The 12,500-nt window shown below is 43.4% G+C and overlaps 3 protein-coding genes across 3 annotated transcripts in view; 1 reads left to right on the top strand and 2 right to left on the bottom strand.

The window, feature by feature from the left end:
• The window catches only part of setx (senataxin), a 1,003,984-nt gene that overhangs the window by 582,616 nt on the left and 408,868 nt on the right, over nucleotides 1-12,500 (bottom strand). The window lies entirely within an intron of this gene.
• ier5l (immediate early response 5-like) lies at nucleotides 2,110-5,250 on the top strand. The gene has a single exon (XM_063211190.1). The coding sequence runs from the start codon at nucleotides 2,260-2,262 to the stop codon at nucleotides 3,169-3,171; it is 912 nt and encodes a 303-aa protein (XP_063067260.1). The 5' UTR covers nucleotides 2,110-2,259; the 3' UTR covers nucleotides 3,172-5,250.
• Nucleotides 7,246-12,500, bottom strand: part of ptpa (protein phosphatase 2 phosphatase activator) — a 19,509-nt gene continuing 14,254 nt past the window's right edge. Inside the window, exons 9-10 of the mRNA XM_063209912.1 lie at nucleotides 11,946-12,053; nucleotides 7,246-8,233 (exon numbers count right to left, since the gene is read on the bottom strand). Of these exons, the coding sequence (XP_063065982.1) occupies nucleotides 8,159-8,233; nucleotides 11,946-12,053 (183 nt within the window). The 3' untranslated portion in view covers nucleotides 7,246-8,158. The remainder of the gene's footprint in view (nucleotides 8,234-11,945; nucleotides 12,054-12,500) is intronic.

The following is a 12,500-nucleotide window of genomic DNA, read 5'->3' as shown; positions in this document are numbered from 1 at the left end:
TCACGCGTAATATCGCATGGAATTGCAAACCAAACGGTTCCGTTCTTGATGTTCACACTTAAGAATATCAGTAGAGGACACAGACAATACTAATGCCTCCCCAGTTCTAAAGCACAAACTAAAGCTTACAAATACAAGTGACAAATAAACCTGCTAAAATGAGTATACATATATTTAGGCTACAGATCGGTGGTGCTTTTATGAACAGGTGCATTGCTGCCTACATATACTACTATTTTATTACATGCTTATTACAAAAATCTTTAAAAAAAAATCTGATGATTAATAGTTCAATGTTTTCCTGAAATGTTTAAATCACAGTTAAAAAAAAAAAACCCTTCATATATACTCCGTACAATAGGTGCTTTGGTAGTCCGCCTTAGTTTCACATTGGTGATATTGATTTCTAGTCCTCTCCATGCATAGACGGCTATTCTGTTCCCAGACATTGTTAAGATGCAGAGGTAGTACAGCAGCAGCAGCAGCAGCAGCGTGCTAGAGCAGCCCAGCTAGATCTGAGGCTGTGGTGGTTGCTCCAATGAATCTGCTGGAGACGTGCACATTTCCCCAAGCTGCCTGACATCACATCTTCTGGAGGGAAAGCCAGAACAAGCAGGAGCTGGTCGTGTGTAGTGTGTAGTGTGTGTGTGTGTGTGTGTGTGTGTGTGTGTGTGTGTGTGTGTGTGTGTGTGTGTGTGTGTGTGTGTGTGCGCGCGCGTGCATACTATGGGTCCGTACTGTGTGTGTGTGTGTGTGTGTGTGTGTGTGTGTGTGTGTGTGTGTGTGTGTGTGTGTGTGTGCACGCGCGCTATGGGTCCGCACTCTGTGTGTGTCTGTGTGTGTCTGTGTGTGTGTGTGTGTGTGTGTGTGTGTGTGTGTGTGTGTGTGTGTGTGTGTGTGTGTGTGTGTGTGTGTGTGTGATTTGAAGCATTTGGTATGGCATGGAATATGCACAAAGTGTGTGACACACCTCTATCAGGTAAAATGAATGAATGTTTAATTAAATGTTACTGCAGCTTATGCATATGGGGCTTGAGGCACGAGCCAGAGACAAAACCTTGTGTGTAACGTCTGCATTGGCTGTGTTATCTTATACCATAATTGACAAATGTGGCTTATATACTACAGCAAAAAATAAAAGGATTATATACAAAACAGAGTCCACCACTTTTTTATTATTACATAAGATGTGTTATAGTTAAAATGTCGCCTATTTTTTGCCGTTTGCAGCTCATGTAATGGTGAGGACCACTGAGGTCATGTTACATTATTACATCATAACACAAGTATAACAATGTAGCACTTAAAACTGTGGCAAAAGACTTGCCATGAATGAACTAGTCACAGGTGAATGATCCTCACCTCCATGATCATATCCTCCATAATCTCAGTGTAAAACACACACGCACACGCTCACGCTCACGCACACGCACACGCTCACACACACACACACACACACACACACACACACACACACACACACACACACACACACACACCTTAATGACATATAGCACAAAGTAACTGTTATGCAATGATTACACATATTTGGATACAGGGTTACTTACTGTGGAGTATCCTCCAAACAAATGAATAACATTTATATATTAATTTGGACAAAGATCATCTCATACAGCAAATTAAAGCAACTGGAAACTTGTCACATATCTCATTGTTTTAATAAAAAACTTTATATGACATCAAATTATACATGTTTAATTAAAAATGTAGTCTATCGTGTTTAAGGTTAAGTATTTAAGTTTAAGTATTAACGGTATACTAAGGTGTTGTCTCTTCTGATGTCAAATGTGTCATGTAAAAGATTTCCTTGCTATTTGGAAAGTGTACGCATACTCATGTGAGAGTGCAGAACTTTTCTACTATTCGGTGCGCCTCATGAGAAGATTCTTGTTGGGTAAAGTCAGTTTGGAATTTGAATAGCACAGAAGAACCGCCTACGTCTGATTGGTGGGGAGAGGGGCAATTGGGCGGGGTTTGGGTGTCAGTCATTGGAATAGCTGAGCGCTGTATGGCTGAGGCACGAAGGGGCAGAAACCTCGTCCAAATATATATTCTTTGGCAGCACGGTCGAGGCAAATGATTGCTTGCCCTCACTCAGTGGGTCTAGCGCTAGCGTATTCAATGTGTCTCCTCAGACTCTACTCAAACCTTCGCCCCAGAACGAAATATCGTGGTTTACACTGATAGAAAGTCTGTTTTCTTCGTCCGGAAGGAGGAAGAAACAACAAAACAGCAAGAATGATCAACACAATGGAGTGTGGAGTAGACGCGCAAAGTCTAATTTCGATTTCTTTACGAAAGATCCACAACTCCAGGACGCAGAGAGGAGGAATCAAGCTGCACAAAAACCTCCTGGTCTCCTTCGTACTGAGGAACGCAAGGCAAGTCTACATGAACGAGAAGTATGCTGAGATCTACAGGATGCAGCAGTATGAAGAAGTCATGACCGTCTGCAACGAGATCCAGGAGCTGAACCCTCTCGACTTAGCCGAGGACTGCGAGGAGCAGAGCGGTGAGTGCTGCGGCAGCGGGGCTGGGAACGACTCGGCAAGCCTCTGCGGTGCGCTGCTGCCAGCCAGCAACCAAGCTGCTCAGCCCGCTCTCCTACAGCCTAGCGCCTGCTCTCCAAGCCTGTCTCTCCGCGCCGAGGACGGGTGTAAGGAGACGGACTCCACGTTTTATCGCAGCTGTTGTGCGGAAGCCTACCCAGTCTCGAGCTGTGAGTTTTCTCCACTGAACAGCATGTACTGCAACAAGACCACGGTGCTGGATCTGGACACGCATGTAGTTACAACAGTTGAGAACGGATACTTGCATCAGGACTGCTGCGCCTCGCTCCAGCCCTGCTGCCAGGGCGCACAGACCCCGGCCAAAAAGCGCAAGGTTGACTTTGGCTACTACGTGTCTGAAATCGAGGAGGTACCGGATTTTACGCCGTGTAAAAGAACTAAGTATGAGGACTGCTCATACGCAAATTCAGAACATTTGGACACGTCGAACATTTCCAATTTGATCTCGATTTTCGGGTCGGGGTTTTCGGGGTTGGTAAGCAGGCAGTCGGACTTTGAGCAAGCCTTCAACGGACAGTTCTGTAGCAAACAAGCCCTGGCGAGTCTCGGAGCATGGACAAGAGCTATAGTAGCTTTTTGACTCTGTGGTAAATTAGAAACTTTATGAAATTGTACAAAATATGAAAGATAATGACTTTATTTTTGCAAATGGTTATTTAAGCATTGAATTTTCGGTTTGTTTTTGGTTATAAGGGGGATGCGAAGACCTAGTACATGTGATGTATCCTCTAAACAGAAATGACTACATTACACGAGCATCTGAAGTGGTTGTGAAATTATTCTAACGAAGTGAAATTTCGTTGCCTTAACCCCAACACAAACTGCTAGCTATCACATGGAAAGTAGTTGAATGTCTCGCTCGCGGATTGCTGTTTATATCTCCCAAGAAGCAATTCTTACAGACCTCATTTGTAATGGCACTACACGTATTAGATGAATCTTTACCTGATAAATAACTGTTCAAATCGGAGAGTCTTGGTCTGTGGGTTAACACAACACATTTATTGTGACCTGTTTCATACAGTAAACAGCGCATGTTGTGGACAAGCATAAGGAGTGCTCTAGTACTTTGTCATGTGTTTTCTTCCAACCCTGTGTATAACAGCCTACATGTACAGTTCAACCATCAAAACTTAAACTTAACCTGTAAGGTACACATTGTGAGCTGTAACCCACTGTAAGACTTTCTATTTTATGATCATACACAACAGTTAAGTCCTATAACACTATAGAGCATCTATGGTTCCTCTGATGGGCATCAGTAGCCCTGAAACATGCTGTAAAGGTAAACTTAAGTTGGAAGTAAGTGAACTGTCTGCCACTGTCTTGCAGCATCAGTTCCTTTGAGCATGTTTGTAGTCTTTCTGTGCCAGTCATCTCATCCACCCTATACACTGGTGCCATCAATTAACACTACAATTCCCACAATGCACACACCTTAACTTAATCAAGCCATGTATTTTGGTGACAATTTGGTCTGATGAGCGTTCCTCACTGCCCTCCCCTTTAACCTTGGAGTTCCTGATTAAGCCTTCACAGTTAATTCATGATGCCAACATTGTTTGGTTTTGTGAGTTTTATTTTTATTTTCTAAAAAATGTAAGTCCTTTTGTTCTAAAAAGGCAAAACTCATGATTTTAGCCATACATCCTCACATTATAAGCACTATGTGTACTGAAAGGCGTCTGCAGACGTTCTCTCCATATTTTGTTGGTATTCTTGTATTTTTTTGTGTACATTAAAATTGTATATCACCGGGTAAAACTGTTTTAGAAAGTATTTGTTTAAAATTTATAATCTTAATAAAAAAATGAAACAAAAAACACTCAACAGTGAATGTGTGTTCTTATTTTCCAATTGTGACACAAAGTGTTGTAGCCTCTCTGCTGCTGTTCACCTAGGCCTATCATTCAAGCAAAGATACATTTGATAACTTTCTTCAGAGTTCCTGAGGAAAGCACACTGTCCCATCCACAGAGACTGGCTGTCAGACATATTTCAACATGTAACATGTTATAAAAGTTGTAATGTGTGGATAACAAATAGCAAAGTAGTGCAGCTTTTCCACTGGCCTTCAAGTTGTAGGCTAGGAGACAGCGTTGTATAACAGCTTTCTTACCAGTAGGCCTAGGCCTACATGGAGACCAGTTAGTTGACTCGGTAAGCCATGACATTAATTGAGGCCTTAATTGTATAGAGGCCTATCTCACATCACACTTCACACATTATTTTATATATAGTTAGTACAGATTTATTCCTGCCTGGCACGATAAAATAAAAATAAAAAAACTCAGCAGAAAAACCCTCAATCTGTTGAGGCCTATTCTAGGACCTAAATATGGGTTGCTGTTTCATCACTTAGCTTTGGCATCCACACAGAGAAGATCAAAAATATAGAAGGAGATTTGTGTATGTTGTACTACCTTTGTGTAGGCTATCACCTAGTTGTGGAGTGTATTTAAACATAGTAAGGAATAGTAGCCTACTGCATGGTAGCCTAGGCCCTATAGAATGCAGCCTCTCTGTTTGGGTATAGGCAGTACCCCCTCTGTACTGCAAGGCGCTCTCCCTAAACTTCAGCGTGTGTTATCTCTCCTATATGCCACTTGGTGGTGTTCTTCAAAATCAATGAATGAAGGTATTAGAAAGCCTGCGCAGTGGCACCTCGGGCTGACCTCGACTCCGTCACCCCTCCCCTCCCCCACCACCACCACCACCCCACCCTTCCCCATCCATTCCGTTCCATCTCCTCCTCCTCTCGCCTGTCTGCGTCGTTTCAACCCCAAACCTCTTGACTCCCACAATTTTAGATAGCGCTATTCGCTACATGAGCACTGCCTCCGTCATACAAACATTCTTCCGAGTCTCTGTGCACGGCAATATTATCGATGGCTGCAAGAAACTCGAAGTAGCGACCCTTTTAAAGCTGAACACATCTTTGAATAGCTTATTATTTCAGCTCGGTCGGGGAAATGCGGAGCTCGTGTTCTATACTGAACACACAGGGTAACATTTCCATTTGTTGGTCATTTTTCTTTAACCTAAGCGTATTGCTTTCGTGTTTGGTTGATTAGCAGATTTATTTATTCGGTTTTGTATAGCTACCAGTACTGCGATACTTTCAGAGGCGTCGGTAGCGTTTGCATGCAGTTTCATATAAAATAGAGCTACGCAGATTATATGAAACGGTAGCCTAGTTTTCTGATTCCCCGTCTGAGAACAAACACCGCATTCTGGTGTCCGTACTATAGTGTAGAATGAGCTCCTCCTAGTGCCTCTATTGAGAATTGCAGGGACTGCATGGAAGATGAGCGGAGCCGGATCATATAGGCTACAATGTATCGGGCTGTTCTTCCTATGTATCACATCATTGTTGATACTGTATCCCTAATTTCTGCAGCGCTTTTCCCGCCGGAATTTGTTAAGAATGATTGGCTGATTTCAGGCCGTTCTACTAGGCTACTCATCCTCACACTTGGCACCTCTGTCAAGGACAAATTCTGTTTTATCATTATTATTAGGCCACATGGGCTTCAAAGGCTGTCATCTAGGCCTTATGTTGATCAAAAGTCTAACTTAGTGCTCTTACCGCAACATTATGAGGAACCGGGGCTGTTAAGGGTGAAAATTACTCAGCAATTCGTGTGTTGGGGGGGTAGTGGTAGTCTACCCAGCGGACACCCGCTGCCCGGCCCCACTCACAATGACAGTGCAGATGGCTCCTCATTTGCATAGACTAACAACTCTGCGTAGCCTAGCGGCTGGAAAAGAGCTTTGCTAATCTCCCACCGAAAGTGGGCAGTGAAACCGTTACTTTCACAAATCCTGAGGATGATTACGGATACAATGATGGAGCAAACCACACAAACCTAGTCCATCTCAGATTGAATCCACAGTAGGCTATCAATTGTGTTGATTTTAAAGAATGACGAGGAACTGCATTCCACGCGTCTGTTCTGCATCTTGCTCGCATTCTATGCAACCCATTCGAAAAGTTGAGACCTTCAGTTTGCCTGCATGCATTTGGCCAGCTTTTCATTTCAATAAACCTGCTTCCACCCAAACATGTGTTCCTCTGTCCCCAGTAAACAATCTGTTGTTCACCTTCAGGTATTGCCTTTTAGTGGCCTACATTTGACACACAATTGTCTCATTTTTTTGTAGGCTATCTGTCCATAAAAGACAACAGGAAGCAGATTGGTGTGACTTGATGTTATCTAAATGGAAGAGAACACTAAGTGCATCAACTTTCAAACTTTCCCCCACTCCTGTCATTTACCCATGACAAAATGTACAGCACACTTTCAAGAAATCTATCCTAGCCTACATAATAAACACTGCTTCATAAAGGCTAGACATGGCCTGCACATGGCCTGCCTCTACAACTCAAATATATGAAGCACAACACTGCTCTGCAGCTTAACCAAACACTTCCATGGTAAAACCACAATCACTGTGCCAGTTCAGTTCGTCAGATCTCCATGGGTGTGTTGGTTAACAAGAGCACTGAACACAACAGTTTGGTGTATGCATTTGTGCACTTCGTACCTGATAGTGATGTGGCTATGATTATGTCCTCTACTGCAAGTCACTTTGGTTAAACAGCATCTGCCAAATGCAACGTAATGTTATGTGCACTTGTTTGTGTAACAAGTTGATTTGTGATGTCCATTAGGCTTTATTTTACCCGTTTGAGTTGAGGTTCTAAAACACAAAGGCCCAGCAATGAGAAGAGACTTACAAAATAAAAAAACAGCCATCACATAGTGGTCTTATTTTAAAAACCAAAACGCTACAACTCAGTGAGCAAATACAAAAAAATATCAGGAATAAAGCAGGTCAGGTCCATTGGTGGGTTTCCACCAGTATGCCTAATTATTGTTTATAGCATCATACATACAGTACATCATGGGTACACTCACATAAATACAACAGAATGACATAGTTCATTTTCCCTCCACACATTATTGCGGAACAGAGGAAGTAAAAACCTCCTAAAATGCAACATACACTGACTGACACACACGTCATACAACGCAAGCACACAGGCATGCTCTCTCTCTCACACACACACACACACACACATACACACACGCAAGTCAGGGCAGCTGGGCTTTTCTTTTCTAAAATATATTCTTTCCCCGGTTGCTGCTAAGAGATGGGGTGGGGGTAACGGTAACCGAACAGGTGAACGGGGTGGGGGCTGGGGGGGTTGTGCGCAGTACGTGTGAGACATTTTGCCGGAGGGGGCTGAGGTGGGTGGGTGGCTACAGAGATGCAGAGCTGTCAAAGAGTACTGCTTTAGGTGCTACTAAAGATGGGGGAGCAGGAGGAGGAGGAGGAGGGAACAGTTTGGTGCGGGGTGGGGTGAGGAAGCGTGTGGTATAGGCCTACGATGGGGCATCGTTCACTCCAGTGAGGGGGGTTGCTCCGGGTGCGATACCCCCACTCGCCCCCTCCCCCTACCCACACAGGCACTGCCAGCTGGGGTGTGGTGGTTGGGCCGCGCGCGGTGTGGTGTGGTGGGGTGTGTGTGTGTGTGAGCGAGCCGACCAGTGAGGGGCATCTCAAGACTTGACGGGCTGGATAGAGAGTAGACTGCCGAACTTGAAGTGCTGGATCACCGGGAATTTTTCAAGACACTGAAGAAAAGAAGACAGAAATAAATATGTCAGTGTTATGGAATGAGTAGAGCAGACGCGACTTGAGTGATTACAGCAATGATAGCAATTGACTTTGTATTGAGTCTCCGGCAACAGAAGAGACAACAGTGATTTGGGCGACTAGAGGCAATTTGAGCGACTTGAGCGACAGAATGTAGTTGGACTTCAGCGAACATTATGCAAATGAGCTATGATGCTGTTTGGCGACAGCCCACACTCAGCCATTGAGAATGTCTGAATGCTTGCATTCTGCCTTTAACGGACATACTCAGTCGCTTTTATCTATCGCATCGATTTGGCTGCATAGTGCAGCGATTCTCTGTTGCTTAATTTTGCGCCACCAGTGTGTTCGCCCGGTTAGAGATGATCTTTTCCTTCCGACAGCATTAGGTTACATTCAGCCAACACATTTATGTAAAGTAACTTACAATAGAAAACATTAGCTGCAGATCATGTGTTGTGAAAATACACATCGTATGTACAGAATATAGACATAACGAGTTTTGCCATGAAAACTAATGCCACCACCTTTTAAGCCATCCAGCTGAAACACGTCTTTCTTCTAGCTATGCTTCTGCCCATATAACTAAGGCATATTAACGCCATCACCAGATGAGTACCTTGGTATCTATCGAAGCATGAGTGTATGTGGTTTTGTAGCAGTTCATATCCAAAACTGCTGTCCATTCACACATTTCATCTTTTTCATGAGAATATTTACTATCAGAAACGTCTAAGTATTCACGTTTCAGTTATGGGCGTGTTTTGCTACAAAAACTATTCTGGCCCGACCAGTAAGCAGGGCTCTAAATTAACACCCGCAAACCGGCCAAATGCATCTGAAAATTCAGTTTAGAAAAAAAACCTACTAGCCACTTTGACTGATAGTGAGTGTTTGTCTGGCTAGTAAGATTTCACATCTACCAGCCAAATTGGCCAGTGATGGAAAAAGTTAATTTACATCCCGGCCAGTAAGTAGACGTTTATTTAGTCAGTTAAGTATTCATGAAAAGATCACATTTGTGAAAGGGCAACATATGTATATTTTGGAAATGAACAACTGAAATTACACATTGGACCTTTGAGTTACTACCATACTACCATCAGTTATGTGCTGATGGGATCCCGGCTCCAGCATGCAGCAGTGCTATGGAATGTGCTCTGGATGCTGGCGCCATACAAGTTCCATGAGTCAAACTCTTAGTTCTCTGTAGAAATGTTCTACAACAGTTCTAGAACATTTCTTCCCTTTCTGCTGACAATGACCCACTGCACAACAGACAGACAATAATTTCATAATTTGTTGTTGTATACGGGTCAGCAAAACTCGATCAATGATGTGGCAATTAAGTTGCATATAGAAAAATGTGTGTCCATGATGTAACAGTCGGAAATGAACAAAATAAAGGCATAAGATGAAACATTGGTTGTTATTGGTATTGCATGATGTTCTGAGTGTGCGACAATGACTGTTTTTGCAAGCACTGGACCGCTGTACACACGTCATACGATGTGCGTTTACAACAACTAAAGAAAAGAATGTGTAACAGTTCACCAGATATCTATGCGGATAAGAAATTAACACCTTTGCAATTATTTTATTCAATTGGCATAGGAATCAAGTCAAGTTATTTTATAACATTATAGCATTCAAACACCCTTTTTCCAACCACTGTTTTAACCACAATAATAATGCACTCAATGGGCAGGCTGCCCTCCCTTACATGCGAGGCTAAAAACACAGTCATGCCAACGGACGGCAGTGCAGGAAGATTGTTAACACATCAGAATAGGGTTCACAATTTAGCCATTAAATCCTGCCTAATCACTGTCTGTATAGGCGACTTCTAAGACGTGTCCAGGGCCTACTAGAGCCTTGTTATGATTATACGTCAATAACAAAGACGATATTGGAAACATATGTGACATTTGTGAATTAATACATGCCTAACACATGACACATTTTGCTTAACGCTCGTCTTATAAGTCACTTATATAGGCCGTTAGGTGTGTACTACTGGCTAACATGTGACCCCTATACCAAAGCCCCACCAGAGAACCAACAGTTGTAAGACTGTACTACACTCAGGCAGAAAGCAACAGAAGAGAGTGGTGGGACTAGCTAGCACAGACGCCGGATTCCAAACTGGAGACGCACAGAGGAGAAGGAGGGAAAGAGCGAGAGGGGGAGGGGGGTGGAGAGGAGGAAAGAGGAGGAGGACGGGGGTGTAGAGAGGAAAGAAAAGGGGGGAGGGCTGGAGGAAAAGGGGCGCTGTGTGGGTGGGGGAGGGGGCAGACAGCCTGGCCCCTCAGCTCTGCCTTGCCCTCCTATCTAGCAGAAGGGAGGGAGAGAGGGGAGGGGAGGAGGGGAGAGGGGGACTCTGCTGAACGCTAGCAGAAGGGAAGGAGAGAGGGGAGGGGAGGGCTCTGCTGAATGCAACAACACAGGATGTGGGCTCAGGAGAAGGGGGTGGGGCCCTTAGCTCTCTGCTTCTCTCGCACACACACAGGCACACACAGGCACACATACTTACGCACATGCACACACACACACATACAGTTGCAGCACTCGGATGCAATTTAAATACCCATGTTATTCCTGCATTGCACTTAAAAACACTGAAATGCAAGCTAAAACTAACGTTAACTTGAAAAAAAAAAACCCCATTACGTAACACTTAGTCAAACAATATACGTTGAAATAATAACATAATGTCTTATTATTGGGAAAGAGGCCTTAAATGCACTGTTTGTTAATAATAATAATAATAATAATAATAATATATAATTAATATAAAACATCTCTGAGAAAAGTATAGCTGATGAAATACAGCATGTTAACCAAGATCCATCTGGCACAGAGAGAGACTGAGTAATAATCGCGTCAGCCCTGCCGCCTACGAACTCAACTAGCAGAGACCCTCAGTGGCATAGTAGTGCTCACTGCTCAGAATGTCTGCAGAGTGGGGATGTGAACCAGCCTCTATGCACAGTGTTGGTTTTAAGTTAGCAGTTACTGAATTTAAATCACATTTGAAACCACTTCAACCAATCCTACGTGGCATATGGACTTGTTGTTCTGTATTTCTTGTGCACTTTTTATCTGTAAGCGTTTTATGCTAGTATTGTGTCCTTATTTGTAGTCACTTTGGATAAAAAGCTTGTAATGTAATGGAAGAACTTGTGTTTTAATGCATTTGTTGTACTGTACATTGCACTACATGCACAACAACATGTTTACATCTTGGGGGATATAGTGTACAGCTAACATCTGCAAGTGAAATTATATGTAAATAGTGTAATATAATGTGAAATAAGTGCAATTAGCAAAAATAAAATGAATTCTGATGAAACTGAGATGGAATGTTATCTGCACTATATCTGCAACCAACCAGACAGAAACAAAGGTTTCGATAAAAATCTTCACAACAGCTGGTCTCTACATTTCACAATATTTAAATGCCAAAGAATCCTGAAATAAGCACAAATTGATGTTTTTAACCATGCACAAAACAACCGGGAGGATTTGGGGTTAGGTAGAATGCAACGATACATTCAACCTGCAGAGGGCGCCAACATCAAAGTTGCAATTTTGCATTAGGCTCAAGGAAACGGTGACACTTTATGGGCCCAACATCATAGCTGCTGGAGTCCTGGCTGAATGAAGGAGGGAAGGCGGGTGAATACAAACCTCAGCTTTGTACATTCTGATGAGCCCTTGGTTGACCTTGGACCAGGTGGGCACGGCGCTGATGTTCCAGAGCTGGTTGGAGTGTTCCGCAAACGGGCCGGTCTTCATCTGCATAGAGGAGGATGATGAAGATGAGAGTTGAGGAGGGAGAGGAGAGCAGGAGGAGGATGAAAGGATAGGAGAGGAGAGGAAAAGGAGGATGAGCATGTGAGGAGAAGAGGATGGGGAAGAGGATGCAAGGAGAGGAGGATGAAGAAGAGGATGAGGAGTAATGGAGAAAAGAGAGCGGAGGAGAGGAGGATAAGGAGGAGAAAGTGGAGGAGGAAGAGGATGAGAGAAAAGGAGAGGTGAGGAAAGGAGAGGAAGAGGAGTAGGAACAGGAGGAAAGGAATAGGAGGAGGAGGAACAGGATGCCAATGATTAAAACGTTAGGACTTTATAACCTTCACTTGACTGACACATTTATTCACACTGCATGTGACTGGCATTTATTTGTGATGCAGTTCAAAACGGGTCCCAAATGTGCCATTTATGTACATATAGCAAACAGATAAA

The sequence above is a fragment of the Engraulis encrasicolus genome, chromosome 11, assembly GCF_034702125.1.
Source record: "Engraulis encrasicolus isolate BLACKSEA-1 chromosome 11, IST_EnEncr_1.0, whole genome shotgun sequence".
In the NCBI taxonomy this organism is placed as follows: domain Eukaryota; kingdom Metazoa; phylum Chordata; class Actinopteri; order Clupeiformes; family Engraulidae; genus Engraulis; species Engraulis encrasicolus.
This window is presented reverse-complemented; position numbering and strand designations above follow the sequence as displayed.